The 20,243-nt window shown below is 39.6% G+C and overlaps 2 protein-coding genes across 3 annotated transcripts in view; one reads left to right on the plus strand and one right to left on the minus strand.

Annotated features, from left to right (window-relative positions):
• Positions 1–14,344: 14,344 nt before the first annotated feature.
• CEP19 (centrosomal protein 19) lies at positions 14,345–20,154 on the minus strand. Of its 2 annotated transcripts, none has more exons than XM_028504561.2 (3): positions 20,006–20,154; positions 16,748–16,944; positions 14,345–16,432 (listed from the first exon to the last, which is right to left on the minus strand). In XM_028504561.2, the coding sequence occupies exons 2-3, from the start codon at positions 16,875–16,877 to the stop codon at positions 16,074–16,076; spliced, it is 489 nt and encodes a 162-aa protein (XP_028360362.1). In that variant the 5' UTR covers positions 16,878–16,944; positions 20,006–20,154; the 3' UTR covers positions 14,345–16,073. The 2 variants fall into 2 exon arrangements, with proteins under 2 accessions (XP_028360362.1, XP_035874174.1); XM_036018281.1 differs by lacking the exon at positions 20,006–20,154 and adding an exon at positions 19,788–19,808.
• The window catches only part of PIGX (phosphatidylinositol glycan anchor biosynthesis class X), a 32,888-nt gene continuing 31,625 nt past the window's right edge, over positions 18,981–20,243 (plus strand). Inside the window, exon 1 of the mRNA XM_036016213.1 lies at positions 18,981–19,010. Coding sequence (XP_035872106.1) covers positions 18,981–19,010 — 30 coding nt within the window. The remainder of the gene's footprint in view (positions 19,011–20,243) is intronic.

Below are 20,243 nucleotides of genomic sequence, written 5' to 3' on the forward strand. Positions count from 1 at the left end.
TATCAGCTGATTTCTCAAAAGAAACCTTGCAGGCAAGAAGGGACTGGAAAGAAGTATTTGAAGTCATGAAATACAAGGACCTACATCCAAGATTTCTGTATCCAGCAAAGCTATCATTTAGAATGGAAGGGCAGATAAAGTGCTTCCCAGATAAGGTAAAGTGAAAGGAGTTCATCATCACCAAGCTCTTATTATATGAAATATTAAAGAGACTTATCTAAGAAAAAGATCAAAATTATGAACAGTAAAATGACAACAAATCTACAAATATCAACAACTGAACCTAAAAAAACAAAAAGAAAAACAAACTAAGCAAACAACTAGACCAGGAAAAGAATCACAGAAATGGAGATCACATGGAGGATTATCAGTGGGGAGGGGGTGGGAGGAGAATGGGGGGAAAGTACAGGGAATAAGAAGCATAAATGGTAGGTATAAAATAGACAGGGGGAGGTTAAGAATAGTATAGGAAATGGAGAGGCCAAAGAACTTGTATGTAAGACCCATGGACATGAACTAAGTGCAGGGGAATGCTGATGCAAGGGAGAATGTAGGGCAGAGGGGGATAAGGGAAGAAAAAAATGGGACAACTGTAATAGTATAATTAATAAAATATACTTAAAAAGACATGTGGTCCTCATTTTTTGCCTTATTTTTAAGTTTTGGATAATTTTTTTCTTTTTTTTTCTTGTATTATTGTTTATTCTTGTGTGTGTGTGTGTGTGTTCTTGTATTCTTTTTTAAATATATTTTATTGATTATGCTATTACAGTTGTCCCATTTTCCCCCTTCACTCCCCTCCACCCTGTACACCCTCTCCCACCCATATCCCCCCTTTAGTTCATGTCTATGTGTCATACTTATGAGTTCTTTAGCTTCTACATTACCCATACTATTCTTACTCTCCCCCTATCTATTTTCAACCTACATTCTATGCTGCTTATTCTCTGTACCTTTTCCTCCTCTCTCCCCCTCCCACTCCCCTGTTGCTAACCCTCCATGTGCCCTCCATTTCTGTGGTTCCATTTCTGTTCTAGTTGTTTGCTTAGTTTCTTTTGGTTTTGCTTTAGGTGTGGTTGTTCATAATTGTGAGTTTGCTGTCCTTTTACTATACATGTTTTTTCTTTATCTTCTTTTCTTAGATAAGTCCCTTTAACATTTCATATAATAAGGGCTTGGTGATGATGAACTCCTTTAACTTGACCTTATCTGAGAAGCACTTTATCTGCCCTTCCATTCTAAATGAGAGCTTTGCTGGATAGAGCAATCTAGGATGTAGGTCCTTGTCTTTCATGATTTGGACTATTTCTTTCCAGCCCCTTCTTGCCTGTAAGGTCTCTTTTGAGAAATCAGCTGACAGTCTGATGGGAACTCCTTTGTAGGTTACTGTCCCCTTATCTCTTGCTGCTTCTAGGATTCTCTCCTTCATTTTTACCTTGGCTAATGTAATTATGATGTGCCTTGGTGTGTTTCTTCTTGGGTCCAACTTCTTTGGGGCTCTCTGAGCTTCTTGGATTTCTTGGAAGACTGTTCCCTTTGCCAGATTGGGGAAGTTCTCCTTTATTATTTGTTCAAATAACTCTTCCACTTGTTGCTCTTCCTCTTCTCCTTCTGGTACCCCTATAATTCGGATGTTGGAACGTTTAAAGATGTCCTGGAGGCTCCTAAGCTTCTCCTCATTTTTTTGAATTCTTATTTCATCATGTTTTCCTGTTTGGTTGTTTTTTGCTTCCTTCTTGTCCACTCTATTGTTTTGAGACCCAGTTTCCTTCCCATCACTATTGGTTCTCTATGCATCTTCCTTCATCTCTTTTATGGTAACCTGCATTTTTTCATCTAATTTGCACCCAAAATCAATCAATTCTGTGAGCTTCCTAATAACCAGTGTTTTGAACTGTGCATCTGATAGATTGGCTATTTCTTGGTCGCTCAAAAGGATGAGTCCTGGGGGACTAATCTGTTCTTCTGTTGGACATATGTCTCTCTCTGTCTCTTCTTTTTTTTCCCCCCTGTCTGGTCGCTCTTGTTCCGGTGAGGGGCGGAGCCTTAGGTGTTTACCTGGGCTGGGCACCCCAGTTGCTAGATTGTGATGTTGTATGTGGGGGCTGGTGCAGGGGCGGGAGGGAAAAATGGTGGTAGTTCCATTCTCTTGGGATCACAGTCGCTTCTCTGGGATCCTGGTTTGTGTGCTCTGCCCTGGTCCACAATGGCTGCTTCACTGGGTCCGCCAGCTGCTGCTTGCATACTCAGGGTCCACCGCTATGATCTTGCGTGCCCCGGATGGTTTACGTACCGAGTTCGCATCGCACTGCCTTCGTGCCGAGTTCGCACTGAGTTTTCCCCGATCATCGCATGCCGCTGCCAACCCACACCTTCCCGGCTCCTCCCTTCCTACCCGTCTGGATGAATGGGTCTACTTCAACTTCTTGGCTGTCCGACTTCCATTGAGATAAATTCTCTGTCAGTTCTGGGTGTTATTCTGGCTCTAAATTGTTGTTGTTCTAATCTTGGTTGTGTGTGGAGGTGCGGTACGTCCACCTGTGCCTCCATCTTGCTGGAAGTCCTGATAATTTTTTTCTCCTTAATATTCATTTTTATTTTTAATTACAGTTGACATACATAATTATATTATTTTCAGGTGCACACCCCAGTGATCAGACATTATAAAACTTACTAAGTGACCCTGGCTAGTGTAGCTGAGTGGATTGAGCGTGGGCTGGGAACCAAAGTGTCGCTGGTTCAATTCCCAGTGAGGGTACATGGCTTGGTTGCAGGCCAGGTCCCCAATGGGGGTCACATGAGAGTCAACCACACATTGATGTTTCTCTCCCTCTCTTTCTCCCTCCACTCCCCCTCTCTAAAAATAAATAAACTTTAAAAAAATAAAACTTACTAAGTGATCATCCTGATAAACCTTGAGCCTATCTGACACCATACATAGTTATTAGTAAGAATAATATATGACTATACTCTCTATGCTGTACTTTACATGCCCATGACTATTCTGTAATAACTGATCTGTACTTTTTAATGCCTTCATCTTTACTACCCATCCTCCCAATCCCCCTCATATCTGGCAACTTTCTTTTTTTTTTTAATTGATTTATTTTTTTTAAGATTTTATTTATTTATTTTCAGAGTGGGAAGGGATGGAGATAGAGGGAGAGAAACATAAATATGCGGTTGCTGGGGGTTATAGCCTGCAACCCAGGCATGTACCCTGGCTGGGAATCGAACCTGCAACACTTTGGTTCGCAGCCCATGCTCAATCCACTGAGCTATGCCAGCCAGGGCTTGGCAACTTTCAACATGTTCTTTGTATCTATTAGTGTTTCTGTTGTGCATGTTTGTTTGTTTTTAGATTCAATTGTTGATAGGTATGTATTTATTGCCATTTTACTGTTTGTTTGTTTTTTTGTGGAGAGAGAGAGAAGAAGGGAGAGAGAGAGAAACATCAATTTGTTGTCCCACTTATTTATGCATTCATTGGCTGATTGTTGTTTGTGCCCTGACTGGGGTCAAACCCGCAACCTTGGCATACTGGGATGACACTCTAACCAACTAACTTACAAGGCCAGGGTTGTTTTCAATTTCTCGCTCTCTCTTTTCTCCTGCTGGCACCCCCATGATGCAAATGTTGGTATACTTGAAGTTGTCCCAGAAGGTCCTAACACTAACCTCATTTTTTAAAATTCTTTTTTCATGTTGCTGTTCTGATTGGGTTTTGTGGGGGTTTTTTATTCCTTATATTCCAAATCGCTGATTTGATTCTAAGTTTCATCTGCTCTACTGTTGATTCCCTGTAAATTATTCTTCGTTTCAGTTAGTGTATCCTTCATTTTTGATTGATCCTTTTTTATGCTGTTGAGATTCTCACTAAACTCATTGAGCATCCTTATAACCAGTGTTTTGAACTCTGCACCTAGTAGATTGCTTTTCTCCATTTTGTTTAGTTCTTTTATTTTTAAAGATTTTTATTTGTTTACTTTTTTAGAGAGAGGGGAAAGGAGGAAGAAAGAGAGGGAGAGAAATATCAGTGTGTGAGAGATACATGGTTGCCTCTCACACACACCCCCAGTGGGGGACTTGGCCCCAACCCAGGCATGTGTCCTAACTGGTAATCAAAATTGTGACCTCTCAGTTTGCAGGCTGGTGCTCAATCCACTGAGTCAAATCAGCCAGAGGTGTTTAGTTCTTTTTCTGGAGTTTTGTTCTGTTCTTTCATTGGGCCATGTATCTTTGTCTCCTCATTTTGGCAGGCTTCCTGTGTTTGCTTCTATGTATTAGGTAGAGCTGCTATGTCCCCCAGGCTTTATAGCGTGGCCTAATGTACTAGGTGTTCTGTAGGGTCCAGTGGTCCCCCACAGAGCTTCCCCTATCACCCAAGCTGGGCACTTGAGGTGTGCCCTGTGTACACCCTCCTGTTGTGGTTGAGCCTTGATTGTTGTTGTCATGTCAATGAGAGGAAATTACTCCCAGGCCAATCAGCTGCATGGACTGGCTGCAATCACTGACCTCTGGCCACTGACCTCCAACCACTATGGAGGATTGGCTGTGCAGGGGCTCACCCCACAGAGCAGCTCCTCCTTCTGCAGGGTTCTCATGTTCCGTGAGTTCCTCGCTTGAGTGTGTCACTTATGGAGATGGTTCAGTGGTGCTTTGACGTGGTTTGAAGCTATCCACTGGATGCACTAGCTCTGGAGCCTCCCAGGAGAAACAGGCCATGGTCTGCTGCTGCTTGTCTTGTGCCCCAAGCCACCCGGGGTGAGCTACAAAGTAATCTGTAGATGGCTGCTACTTGTGCTGGTCTTAGAGGTGCCCAGAAGAGGCCAGGCTGTGAACCTAGGCCAACTGCTGCTAGTGCCAGGCCTAGGACCACCTACTGAGAGGTACAGGCACAATGAAGCCAGATACTTGTCATGTTTGATTTTAGGAAATATGAAGCATAAGCCAAGGCAGGCCATTCTATGGATAAGCCACTGGAAACAGCTTGGGTGAGCCCCAAAGTTGCGTTGGGTGGGGTCTGAGGGACTCACCAGGGTGGGGCAAACAATGTGAACCAGGTTTATGGAGCCTCAGATGTGGCATCCCCTGCCTGCCCTGTGGTGGCAGGGCTCATCAAAGGTACAATGGTCTCTGCCAGCACTTCTGTTTGGGAGAAAGCTGCCCCTACAGCTGTTGCCTTGATGCCAGACAATTCAGTTTCTCCCCTATGTGCCTCTGGTGCCTTTTAAGCTGCTGCCCCAGTGCTGGAGCTGGAACTCCCAGTGCAGGGAGTGAATCTGAGTAAGTCAGTGTGTGGCCCTTTAAGAGGAACTGCCTGGAACTCTAGAAGTGCTTCATCTCACTCAGCCTCAATCTCCTCTGTTTTATGCAGCCAGAGGTTATGGGGACTTATCTTCCTGGCACTTGAACCCTGGGCTGGGGGCCCTCGTGTGGGGCAAAGGCCCCTCACTCCTCAGAGGGTACTTCTGTAGTCAAGATATCCCTCCCAATTTTTATCTGCCACTCATGGGTGTGAGACCAGCCTGTTCTGGGTCTCTACTCCTCCTACCAGTCTTAATGTGGCTTCTGCTTTAATTCCTTATTTGTAGGACTTCTGTTTGGCCAGATTTCAGGGGGTTCTGAATGATGATCTTTGGGCAGTTTAGTTGTAATTTTGATATTGTAGGAGATGACTACACTGCCATCTTCACCAGAAGACACATGTAATTTTTCTTAACAGACATTTATATATATATATATATATATATATTAGATATTTTTATATAAATTGTATATGTATATGTTTTATATAAAGTTCATGTAATATAGTATAATAATATAGTAGCCAGCATCTAATAATAGGAAAGATGGACAAGGAAATCAACAAATTTTTAACAGTGGTGATAACAGATCTTGGCTCTGGTTAAAATTTCCCTGTAAGTATTGAGGCATGTGGTAATTATCTGCCCAACTACATAAGGCTACTATTAACAAGGTCAAGGTCAATAAGGCAACCCTAATGTAATTTCCTAACCTAAGAGTTTTTACCAGAAACTGAAAAATTCCTATATTAGGGTGGTCATATTCAGGTTGGGAACCAGGAGCATTCGTTCGATTTAAAGATTATCCTGTCTGTCTTGAACACGTACTACCAATTTTGTTGAGTTTTGTTGTTGTTTCCTTCTGGTACAGCACATACAAGAACTTTTTCTGTTTAAACAAACAAACCAACAAACCCTCTAATCTTTTATCACTTTTCTCCTCTGTACTTTTCATCTCCCTCTTTCTAAACACCCTTCCATATTTTCTTCTTCAAATTATAGATGCAATTGCCCAAAAAACATAGTAAGCATTTTATACCTACACAGATGACTTTAGGTTCTGGCTGATTTTCTTCTCCTCTTTGCCCCTCATCAGTGTTCCCAGGATCTTTTAATATCTGAGCTATTGCTCCTCTAGCCTCCTTAACCTCTAGACTCCATAATTATTTTGGTTTCACTGAATTCCCTCTCTAACAGTCTTGGTCTGGCAAGTTCACATGCTGGATGTCATCAACACCAAGGACTTGCTAAACTTCTGAGATCCCTTAACTTAGCATTTCCCTTCTCCAATACAAGCACTTTAATTTCTTTCTCCCAAGCTCACCTGTCACAACTTGCCAGAGCTGACTTCTGGCACTACCCTTTCTAGTGTTTTTGATTGCTCAGCCCCTCCCATTTAACTCAGCTTCCTCCTGGTTCCATAGGGCTCCATCCAACCTGAGAGTCCAAGGTCCACCGCTTTGTGCTGCCCTTGCCAGTTGCCTGGTCTTCCTCGAATCCTTATGTTTTGCTTTATCCATTGTATCAATCTCTTTCCAGAGGTCTCTGGGCCTATCCTTGAAACACAGTTGGGTCATATTGGGTCCAGAAATGGAAGAGGCTTACTTCTTTGTTACTAGTTAGGAGTTCTTTAGCTGCACAGACAGAAACACAGCAATTAAAACTGGATTAAAAATGGAGAAATTTATTTCATAACAAAATGTTCAGAGGTAGGGCAGGCTCCAGGTGCAGCATGCCAGAGCTCTGGCTTATTCTTTCTGTGTTTTTCTTTGTTCTGCCCTCATTAATGATTAGCACATCTTCAGGTTAGCCACGAAATGACTGCAGTATTTCCAGGTGTCACATTCAGATACAACCATGTCCAGAGAAATAGAGGGGATTTTTCTTTTCTCAAACAAATAGAGAACACATTTTTCACAAGTTCTTGTACAATAGATACCTCTTCACATCTCATTGACTAGAACTGGGTAACATGCCCATCTATAAACCAATCAGAGACAATGAAATGGGACCACTGGGATTCATTGAGACTACTCAGGATTTGCCTCTGGATCTGAGACTTATGCGGGAGGGGTTATCCCCCCCCCCCCAAAGAAAACAATATTGTGTGTGCAAAAAAAGGAAAAAGGGATGTTAGGTAGGTAATCAACAGTATCTGCTATAGTGTGATATGTGAACAATTGAGAGAAGGACCTTATAGCCATAAAAGCTAAAATATTTTAGCTTGAAGTTCAATTTTTAATTCAGCTATTAACATTTTTATAAATATGATCATGGGAAGTTCTTTCATTAATTTGTTTTTAGGGGAGAGGAGGTGAGGATAGAGGCAATCCTTTTTAGTTTGTAACTCCTAGATATATTTCAGATTTTAATGTGACCTCCACAGTCTACTTTTTAAAAAAACCCATGTTAACACATCCAACATGCCATTCTGTCTTAACAAAGGCCCTTCTGCTCACTTCTCATTTTCACCCTGTCTCCTCACTCTCTCCCCTAACTCTTCCTCGTCTTACTATAATCTGTTGGCTCCACCTGGTTCATTAAAGAGAAGACTAAAATCATAAACTTGTCAGTCTTCTCTCTCATTCTTCCTTCGTTAAAGCTATCCCATTCAAGATGTCCTGGGGAGCTTCCATAAATACTCAAAAAGTGTTTATTGAATGAAGGCATTTATTTCCTTCCTTCTCTAACCTTTTTTCAGTTTCCATCTCTATGTGTGTTCAAAGAGGTTTTCAGCATATCTGTGACCCTTGTTCATTCTTAGAAAAAATGATCTGCATACATTGATTCTATTCCTTGTTTCCTGTTTTTAACAGCTTTATTAAAGTAACTATATACTTCACCATATGTACCATAAATTCAACTGTTTTTAATACATGTGCTGCTGAAGTCAGCACTAAAATTCACCTGTGTTTAAATGTACAAATCAGTGACTTTTAATGAATTTATAGAATTGTACAAACATCACACAAACCAATCTTAGTGTGTTTATATCAACTGCAAAATATCTGTCATGCCTATTTGTAATCAATTCCCATTCCTCAACTCCAACCCCAGGCAATGACTAATCTGCTTTCTATCTCTTGAGTTGCCTTTTTTTGATATTTCCTATAAATGGATCATATTCTATGTATGCAGTCTTTTGTCTGGCTTTTTTCACCTAGTATATGTTTCATTGCTAAATAGTATTTTATTGTACAAATGTTACTCATTTTGTTTCTCCACTCACCCAACAGATGGATAAAGAAGTGTTTCCAGTTTTAGGCTATTATGAATAATGCTGTTATGAACATTCAAGTACAGGTCATTAGGTGGACATATGTTTTCAGTTCTCTTATGCAGATTCCTAGGGATGGAATTGCTGGGTAGTATAGTAAATTTATGTGTAACTTTTCAAGAAAATGCCAAATTTCCAAGTGGCTGTACCATTTTACATTTTTATCAGCAGTACAGGAGGGTTCCAGTTTCTCCCCATCCTCACCAACACTTATCTGTCTTTTTAAATTATAGCTATTCTAGTGGGTATGAAGTAGTATCTCATTGTACTTCTAATTTGCATTCTCCTAATGGCAATGATTTTGAGCATCTTTTCATGATCTTATTAACATTTGCCTATCTTCTTTGGTGAAATGTCTATGCAAGTCTTTTCATTTTTAAATTGGGTTCTTTAAATATAAACTTACAAATAAAAAATGAGTTATTTCTCTTCTTATTATTAAGTTGTAAGAGTTTTTATATATACTAGACACAAGTCCTTTTTCAGATACATGATCTGCAGATTCTCAGCCTGTGAATTATCTTATTATGTTCTCAGCATTTTTGGAGGACAAAATTTTAAAATTTTAATGAAGTCCAACATAATCAGTTTTTCTCTTTTATAGATTATGCTTTTGATATCAATTATAAGACCTTTTTGTCTAACCCAAGTGTTATAGACTGAATCTTTTTTATTTAATTGAATTTATGGGGCGACATCGATTAATAAAATTACACAGGTTTCAGGTGTACAATTTTAGAAGACATCATCTGTATGGACTGGATCTGTCCTTGCAAAATTCATATGTTGAAATCCTACCCCCAACATTATGATATTAGGTGAGGCCTTTGGGAGGCAATCAGGATTAGTTGAAGTTATACAGGTGGAGTTCTCATGCATGGGATTAGTGCCCTTAAAAGTTGCAAGAGAGCCTTGGCTGGGTTGCTCAGTTGGTTGGAGGTTTGATTCCCAGTCAGGGCACATACCTAAGCTGCAGGTTTGATTCAATTATTGTTTCTCACACTGATGTTTCTCTCCCCACCCCCTTCCTCTCTTTCTAAAATCAATAAGCATATCCGAGGGTGAGGATTGTTTTTAAGTCATGAGATAGCTTGCTTGCTCTGCTCTGTTCTGCACCATGTGAAGACACCAGCTGTTAGCCTGCAGCCTAAAAGAAGGTTCTTACTAGAAACTGACCAGGCTGGCACCCTGATCTTGAACTTCTAATTTCCAGGACTGTGAGAAATAAATTTCTGTTATTTAAAAGCTGCCCAGTTTAGATAGTATTTTGTTGTGGCAGTCTGAGCTAATGTGCCAAGGTCATAAAAATTTTCCCTTTTATTTTCTTCTAAAAGTTGTATAGTTTTATGTTTTTCATTTAGGCATATGATCTCTGTTTCCTTTATATTTTTATTTATTTTTATTTTTTGTCCAGCTTTCTTGAGATATAATTGACAAGTATTAAATATATTTAAGGTATACAACATTTTGATATACTACATATACATTGTGAAATGATTACCACAATCAAACTAATTAACCTATCCATCACCTCACATGGTTAAGATCTTCTGTTACCATTTTCATATCCTGCAATTTCTATCCTAATTGGCCCCTTCAGGTTTCATTCTAGAATGTTAACAGAAAACTAGTTGCCAAATTCAATGAATGGCCTTTACTCAATTTTCTTTTCTTTTTTTTTTTTTTGGTATATTTTATTGTTATGCTATTACAGTTTTCCCAATTTTCCTTCCTTTGCCCTGCACCCCCCCAACCCTCTACTTACCCCCCTTAGTTCATGTCCATGGGTTGTACATACAAATTCTTTGAGTTCTCTGTTTCCTATGCCATTTTTTACCTCTCTCTCTATTTAATGCTTATCATTCCTCCCTTTCCCCTCCCCACTGAAAACCCTCCATGTGATGTCTATTTTTCTGATTCTGTTCTTGTTCTAGTTGTTTGCTTAGCTTTTGTTTTTGTTGGGTCGTTTTTTTAGGTTCATTTATTGATAATTGTTTGTTGTCATTTTACTGTTCATATTTTTCATCTTCTTTTTCTTAGACAAATCCCTTTAACATTTCATATAATAAGGGCTTGGTGTTGATGAACTCCTTTAACTTGACCTTATCTGGGAAGCACTTTATCTGCCCTCTCATTCTAAATGTTAGCTCTGCTGGATAGAGCAATCTTGGATGAAGGTCCTTGCCTTTCATGACTTCAAATACTTCTTTTCAGCCCCTTCTTGCCTGTAAGGTCTCTTTTGAGAAATCAGCTGATAGCCTTATGGGAATTCCTTTGTAGGTAACTATCTCCTTTTCTGTTGCTATTTTTAAGATTCTCTCTTTGTCTTTAATCTTGGGTAACTTAACGATGATGTGCCTCGGTGTGTTCCTCTTTGGATCCAACTTCTTTGGGACTCTCTGGGCTTCCAGGACTTCCTGGAAGTCTATTTCCTTCACCAGATTGGGGAAGTTTTCCTTCACTATTTGTTCAAATAAGTTTTCATTTTCTTGTTGTTGTTCTCTTTCTAGCTCCCCTACAATTCGGGTATTGGAATGTTTCAAGTTGTCCCAGAGGTTCCTAAGTCTCTCTTCAATTTTTTGAATTATTGTTTCTTCATTCTGTTCTGGTTGGATGTTTATTTCTTCCTTTTGTTCCAAACCGTTGATTTGAGTCCTGGTTTCCTTCCTGTCACTGTTGGTTCCCTGAACATTTTGCTTTATTTCATTTTGAGTATCTTTCATTTGTTCTTTCATTTCTTAACCAAGCTCAGTCAGTTCTGTGAGTATTTTGATTACCAGGGCTTTTAATTCTCCATCGGATAGGTTGGCTATCTCCTCCTCGCTTAGCTCTCTTTCTGAAGTTTTGCTCTGTTCTTTCATTTTGGCCCTATTTCTTTGTTTGGGGCACCTGTTAAGTTGTAAGGGGGCAGGGCCTTAGGTATTCACCAGGGCAACTCTCCTTGCTGTGCTGCGGAGCTGCCTGTGGGGGAGGGGCTGGAGAGGGAATAAATCAATTTGCCTGCTTGTCTCTAGTGCACTTTCCAACAAACTGTCCTGTGAGACTGGAAGTTTCTCCAACCACAGCAACTGCTGTAGTCCACAGTCAGCTCTGAGTCTCAGTTTTCCCTTAAGTCAGCCCCACCATGCAGCCAGTCCCACCTGCTCCGGGTCTGCCACCCTGCAGCGTGTTCTGTCTGCCTTATTGGTCTGGTTGTTCTCTTTGACTGTTTCTTTGATTCCATGGTTGTTAGAGTTCCATGCAGTTTGGTTTTCTGGTACTTCTGGTTGTTTATTGATTTTAGATTGGTTGTTATCCTCCTTTTGGTTGTACAAGGAAGAAAAAGGTTTCTACCTACAACCTCCATCTTGCCCAGAACCCCCTTTCCTCAATATTCATCCACTAGTATTGTCAAAATACTAGATAGGTGATTAAATAATTACAATGAACTTGACAAGTAAAATAATTGCAAAAATACAGGGGAGACAAATCAGTCCCAGGACATATTTAACGTAATCACTTACAGTACCTTGATATGAGGGTGCTTGATACATACATGCTTAATTGGTAAATAGAAAAGACCCTTCAGGTTAATTCTTGGGCTGACCCAGGGATTCATATACAATCTTTAGTTAAGGGTATAGTACAGGCTATAGTACTAAGAGGTCCAAACTGAATTCCATTTCCAGGCTCACATGTGACCAAACCTATATCCCTCAATGAACTAGAGATTCTTAGGTATCCAAAAGACTCAGGATAACCCGTGGCCAAACTGAACTTTCAGGGCAGCTCTTGAAGTACGGAGCTTCACAGGCTAAGAATGCATCTCTAGATCTGCTCTAAAGGATAGGTGAGTGGGAGGAGCCAGGATCAGGGGAAGCAGATACATCTAACAATGAGATAAAATTTGATTAGATACAGAATTAGGTAGGAAAAGACAAGGTGATTTCAAGTATTTACTTAATACGGCAGGGTCTTACATATATTTATAGATTGCAGAGGATGAGTCAGCAGGAAATGAAGCTGAAGTGAGAAAGACAGGGTCAGAGTAAGAGAATGATAAAGCAGGGTCACAAGAGGAGATGGAACCCTGAGTCCTCTAGGAAAGCCAATTTCTGTGCAGAGTGAGAATTGAGTTGAAGGGAGAATTTTCCCATTTCACTTTTACACTGGTATTTGCCTAAACTTTTAAAATAATTAACATTGAACATGTATTAATTTTCTAGTGGAAAAAATGTAAAAGATACCAGCAGAATAATAAGCTTTGAATAACATACATGGCAGAAAACACCCACAACTGCTTGGCTCTCATGATCTCCCCTTTCTGCTTTACCTGTATGTAGCAGTACCTCTACGTCATATATGCTAGTTTTGTGGCTTTAGCTAAACTTTGTTTAGCTAAACATCTCAAAGGCAAAAATTATGGCACATTTTGTATCTTCCTATATATTTAATTTAGTCAAAAAAACATGGATTGGGAAGTGTGCTGCAGGTGACATTAACATAATCAAAAGATAACTATTTTGATACATATGGGAATTTAGTATATGGAAAAGAATGCATTTCAAATCAAGGTGGGGAAAGATAGGTAATTCAATAGACAGTGGCATTCAATGGGCATCTGCAAAAAAGTAAAGTTGGGTTTGGTCACATCTCACATCTAAAACCAAAATATATTCCTGTATAGAAAAAATCGTGGGCTTAAAAAAAATCTTGGAATGAGGAATGCTTCTCTATATATGACACAAAATGCAGTAGTATAGAGAAAAATATTGATCAATTCAACTTGAAAAACATCAGCCTGGAAAAAATATGAACAAAGTCAAAACAAATGACAAGGTGAAAATATCTGCAACTCGAATCACAGACCAAGAACTATTTTCTTTAATAAAGAACTTATTACAAATCAGTAAGAAAAAGACCAGTAACCCAAAAGAAAAATGAGTTACCCAAAAGAAAAAGGACATAAGTTATTTCATTAAAAATAGATCTTATACTCAGTGTCACTTATAATAAAAGAGATGCAAATTAAAACTATGAAATACTATTTTTTAAATGATAAAGTTGGCACAGATCAACAAGTTTGTTAACATTCTATTGATAAGCATGTGGGGAAAACAGGTACTCTCATGTATTGCTGATATTTAAGTTGGTACAACCTTTATGGTAAGTACTGCCCATTGGTAAAATACGAGGTTTGTCCAGAAACTATCCAGCTATGTAATATGAAAAATAGAGGTATTTATTGAAGAAGATACCAGATACAAGAAACATTGTACCTAGGACGATAACGTTTCAGTTGCCTTCAAAGTAGGCACCTTGGGACCTCACACAGTTCTCTGATCTTTCTTGATTGCAGCCCATAAGCATTCAACCTTCTCAAGAGTTCTGCTTATTGCAGGCCTTCCAGAATATGGATCACTTTCAACAGATTCTCGATCATCTGAAGCATTGTGCCACACTTTAATTTGCGCTGCACTCATTGTATTGTTGCAGAAAGCCTTCTGAATCATCTGAATAGTTTCCATGGAGGACTGTTCAAGCTTAACACAAAATTTGATACAGATTCATTGCTCTACTCACTCAGTCATTTTGAATGTGATGGCCACACAGTGCACATGCTCACTCAACAGCATCTACCACCCCCACTGACTAGTACAGTGAAGTTGTCATTGTTCACACATGAGCATTCCAGGCCACTCTCCTTGGCTGCCAGATTACATTGCTGTTGTACAAACTGTTCTCGTTACATAAACAATGGTTGCACTTTTTTCAGACAGACCTTCATGTACTCCAACCGCATCTCCTACCATTTTCTCTTGCTTCATCTGTATGAGCCACATCGCCCTCCTTGCTGTCCCTCAACTGTGCCAAGCACACTACCCTGGGACCTATGCACTTACCTTTCTCCACTACCCCTGAAATGCATATTTTTTCCCTACTTGCTTCAGGCCTTTGCTCAAATGTTACCTCTTCAGTGGGACCTTCTCTGATCAACTGTATCAAAACCAATGGCTTCCACCCCCTCTGACTACTTATCATAGGACATAACTTGTTTACTGTTCCCTTTCCAACTAGACTGTAAACCTTATAAAGGCAAGGACTTTGTTGTACATACTGCTGCATCCCCAGACTCTAGAACAGTACATGCTCAGCACATAGTGGGTACTTATACAGTACAAAGCACTGAAAGAAAGGAAGAAAGGAAGAAAGAAAGAAACTAACTCTTTGGAAGAAAATTTAGCAATATCTCTGAAAATTTAGAATGCACATATCCAGCAATTCCCCTCTATGCATTATTTATAGTCATGTACACATGCAAAATAGAGAATTTATAAGGTTATTTGCATTGTTTGTAACAGTGAAAGGAGAAAACAATCTAAAGTCAACTTTAAAATATATCATCTATATCTATAAACTAAAATATTATGCAGATATGAAGGAATCTCCAATTCTGAAAATTCTTTTGCCACCTTTGGCAAATATACATGAGTCATGACCATCTTAAGTCCCTGGTGGTGTCACTATAAGAATGATCCCTTTAGTGGGGGCTTATAATGGTAAAGAGAGTAGAAACAGACAAAGAATGACTAATTTTTCCAGCTTTATTTAGTATTAATTTCCTTGCAGAAAATGCAGGATTTCTACTGATCAAATAATAATATAGAAAGAAAGATCTGTACACATATAACCTTGTTCAACAAAAATCTTCTTTGTACATGCAAATTCAGGAACAGGTCTAAACTGGCAGTACTTATTGTTCATTTATTATGGGTAGAGTTCCCATTTTATAAAGAAACCTCTTACTTACAGGAAGAGGTTCAGGGTTTCAGAATATCTTTGGTTTATATTTCCTGATACCAGAAGGGCAGAATTCCCCTGCTGTCCATCAAAGGACATGGACTTGCTCTTCTACTCCAGGATTAAATACTTGTAAAACAGAGTTAAATGTATATAAAGACATAATATATACAGGATAATCCCCTTGTAACCATACACACCCTCTAATCTTATCCAATTATAATTTGCTTACTGTACCCTTCCCCTCTTTTTCCTCCCAATTTCTCTCATCTGGAATCCTATACAAGCTTCTATTCAAGTACTACCACTTCAAGGGCCAAAGTCCCATCTTGCCACTAAAGGAGCAAGTCTTCCCTGACTATTCTGCTCTACAGTAATCTAGGCTGTGACTCTTTTTCATCTTTATCAATCATTTGGCTTTAATATTTTTGCTGCCTAATACTGTTCATTAGCTTTTCACAAGTTTTTGACATATCTTCCAATTAGATTGTAAGCTCCTTAAAGTCAGATTCCTATGTTCTGTTTTTTCTATATTCCTCATGCACCTACATAGTAGATTTTCTACATGTCTTGGTTTTGAAGTCACATGGTCAATCCAAATATGATCCAACATGTACATTTAGTGTTCTTTACAGAATTTTCTAGAACTAATCTCTATTCTCCGTATAAACATGGAGTTTCTGTTACCCAATAAATGTTTGTTTTGGGGATCAGAACTCATCTGCTGACTCTGTGTCCCAGCCACAAGACTGCAGTTCATCCTGTGGAAATTCAACTTCGATGTCATAAACAAAATTTGGATCATCCTTCTTCTTCTGATTTTTCTCAAAAAGTTCATCCATGATGCTCTTCCTTTTAGCAAGTTCCTTGTCATCTAGTTTGTTCAGGTCTTCCTCAGGATCAATAGTTGTTTCCCGTCGAATTTGTTCCATTGTTTCTGCCAAACTCTGTCCCAACAAGTAACCTCGTAAAAAAACGAATAACTTCTCTAGCTGTCTCAAGGACACCTGTTCCAAGTAACTCTTGTGTCGTGGATTATTCTTTAATTGTTCAGCAGCTCTGTTGCAATCTAGGAGAGAAACAAAACTATATATCACACAGAACCTATATACCACAAACTATTGGTGCACCGCACACTACTGACATCATTATCTGCCATTATAGCCAAGTAGCAAAGTGGCTTTTTTGAGAACAACTTATTCTGCAGAACTATTCTGTTATATTGAGCTTTGAGTGTGGTAGAGAAAGGAGGGATGTATTTTTTATTTTGGTAACCTAAGACGTCTGTTTAACTCTGAATGCCATGTCACGCCATAAGACTCAAATCATTCTTAAGTGATTTAGAGAATATTTAAGATAGGAGGTGCGATAAAACATGAGGTACCTGAAAACTTTGAAAAGTTTCGTACAGGCATAATGCGCTGGCGACTTTTCCCCTTCATTTCATTCTCATAGATTAAGATAATAGCTGGAGGCTGGAATCTAACTCCACATTTCTTGGCAGTGCACATCATTCTCACATACACTTCAGGGTAAATCAGAGGAAATCTTATGAAGATGTGTTAATCACATAATGACTTCCTACAAAAAAGAAAAAAAATTACCAGAAGTGTTAGATAAATCACACTCCTCCCCACCTCTCCTCCCCAGCATATCTGGCTCTAGTCCAGATCTACATCAGTTCTAGAGATGCATGATCAGCCTACCAAGCTCAATATTTCAAGAGTTATCCTAAAAGTTCAGTTTGGCCCTTGGTTAGCCTTAGTCTGTTGGATCCCTGATTCATTGAGGGCTGTAGCTATAGTCACACATGAGCTTAGAAACGCAGTTCAGTTTTGATTTCTTAGTGTTCTGTACTCTTAAACAAAGTTTGTGTATGAACCCATGAGTCAGCCCAAGAACTGACTTACAGGATCTTTTTTATTTACCAATTAAACAAGTATATACAAGCATGCTCTATAATCTTAAACATTATGCCTGGAGGGGTTCACCGGACCAAATCTGTTTACTTTGTACTTTCCCAATTATTGTACTCATGGAGTTTTTGTAATTACTTATTTTTTTAAAGATTTTATTTATTTATTTTTAGAAAGAGGGGAAGGGAGGAAGGGAGAAAAACATCAATGTCCAAAAGAAACATTGATGGGTTACGTCTCACATGCCCGCAACCAGGGACCTTTTCTGTAAACCAGGCTGGTGCCCTTACAAGAATCAAACCAGCCACCTTTCCCTTTGCAGGACAATGCCCAACCCACTGAGCCACACCAGTCAGGGCTATAATTGCTTATTTAATCATTTTTCTTCCCTTCTGTTCTATATGCTCCAAGAGGGCAGGGATTATATCCACTGTTTACCACAATATCACAGTGCAACACCTGGAATATAGTAGGCATTCTGTACATAGTTAACTCAATATATGAAAATAAGACAGACTGTGTACATCCTGTAAGTTTTTACAGTCTGTATGATCAAAAAGGCAGACCCAATGCAGAATCAGCCTATACATATACATGGCAATAAAGTTTACATGACTTTTAGTTCAACCTATTTGTCTCATTATATGATTTTTTTTTCAGTGACAAGAAATACAACTATTTTGTAGGTTAATACTTTCTATTCCCTTTTCCCTCCCCTGCCCCCAATGCCAAAGTATACTTAATTATAGGGACTATTTTAGATATGACTACATTATTCCCAGGAGAATTTGCAAATATCAAGGAACCTAGAAGTAAAGCAGCATAGGGTAACCATATACTCAGTTCTGTCCATGAATCACCATAGGAACATAGTTATTTAATACATGTTCACTGTAGAAAACTGGAGGGGATGGGGTATAGGGAACCTATCCACATGGCATGGTGAATGTAACCCAGCCCAATTTGGAAAACTGGTGGGGAGCAAGTCGACACACAGGAACCGAGCCCATGGATCGGTTTTCTGATAGGGAATCAGGCCTACATTGTACCTAGGCTGCTATGAGGCTCGCTTTTTGCTAAAACTCCCTCATGCTGAATTGAGACAGCAAATGTTTACTGCATATCTTTAAAATAACTTCCTAAAATCTATGCTAAACCTCCCAAGGATGGAGTGTAACCAGGTCAACCACGTTTCCCCTTGCATCTGAAACATCCTTTTCTTTGAAGTAATTGACAACATCCTTTCCTGTGTTATCTATAAAAGGTAACCACCTAAAGCGAACCTGTGCATAGGAAATGAGGACCATCCTCAATGTATATAATTCCCAGAAAAGCAATAAAAGCCTGTGCAGGCAAGGATCGGGGCCCTCCTCTCAGAGAGTAGCCATCCTGTCCTTTTTCTCCACAGGACTTCTGTAGTTTGTGTGAATTTGTTCATCCCAGCCACAACACGCAGACCTCACAGTCTGGAGTCCACATCAACAGGAGGTGGAAGAAACATAAAATAAGCGCCCTTGATTCCTTCCAGCCTTTTTTCTAGACATAGTTTTATTTTTTTAACTATAGTATGGTCTTTTATATTACACATACTATTAAATTTAAAGAACCTTTCAAATTTAACAATCTATGTAATTTTGTCATTAAGTTCCACTAAAATGTGAATATTTATATGACTGCTGAATTTCCTATGGATATACCAAAATGTCTATTATTCACCCTGTATTGTTGGATGTGAGAATTTTGTACTTAGAAAATTAATAACATGTAAAAAAATGCTTCTTCAAATTTATGTGCTCTGCCCCTGATCTAATGCAATTATCCCACTCCACCCCCTCTTTCTTCCTATTTTTTTAAACAAATACTAATCCCAGTTCATCTCACTAAAATCTGGTACATTAGCACATTTTCTAGGAGATTCCACTGAGCACAAATTCCATACACTCAAGCAAATGGCTGTACTGATGAAGAATGTATACAATTGACACTCAATAATGTAATTTTGACTATAGACGTTTTTATATTTTTAATTTAACTTTTATTTTTACTAATGTTTGTATTATCTAAAATGTAAAGTAAGTCTGAGACCTTTAATAAATCTACGGTCCCCTGCTCTTCCCCTCTCTATGGACAACCAGTTTCAATTTTTTTCAAGAGTTTCTTCCAAAATTTATCTCAATAGTTCATCGTAGCATGTTTATTCTGCTATTTTCAGTTTTTATCTTCTGGCATCTTTCCTCTTTGAGACATTTGTCCTACAGCCCTCTGTTCTGCTCTAACCTGCAATGGACACTCTTTCGGCCTACTTACAGATTCAACTCAATTCATGAAGACAGACGGATGCTTCTTCCTAGACACTAATACTCTCCCCTTCCCCCGTATCCCCACCCCAGGGATCAGTGACTGCCAGAATCTAGCCAAGCATCCCCCACAGTGTACGGATTTTGCCAACGTGTAGACAGACAATCCTCTCCCTACTCACGTCTCTATCAGTGAAAGACTTTTTTTTACCCTTAGAGAAGTACAGAAAATGCATTCTCTCCGGCAGGACATCATCTAAAAACTCCGTGAGGGGCTTGTTTCCATCCAACTGCAGTGCACTGTGAAGCACTTGACTCGACTTTGACACCTGGCGGATTCTGGCACTGCAGGAAGAGGCAACAACCACGGTCCTGCAGACGTGGCTGTGGGGTAAAACTCCCCGGCAGGTGGCCCGAACCCACAAATACCTGGAAGTGGAGGTCAAGGACGACAACTAGGAGAGCGCCCTCCCAAGCCAGCGTGCCCAGGTCACGTTCGGGCTCCAAGCCCAGGAAACGGTTCCCACAGAAACAGCCCCGGTGCACTCAAAGGCGCTTGCGCCTCTCCTAGCCCCGCCCTCAACCGGAACAGCCAGGGCGGGGCATCTAGGGAGCGAACCAAGGGTCCAGGATTGCCGCCTCTGGAGAGGCTGTAAGTTTCGGGCAC

This window comes from Phyllostomus discolor, chromosome 2 (assembly GCF_004126475.2).
Source record: "Phyllostomus discolor isolate MPI-MPIP mPhyDis1 chromosome 2, mPhyDis1.pri.v3, whole genome shotgun sequence".
Classification (NCBI taxonomy): domain Eukaryota; kingdom Metazoa; phylum Chordata; class Mammalia; order Chiroptera; family Phyllostomidae; genus Phyllostomus; species Phyllostomus discolor.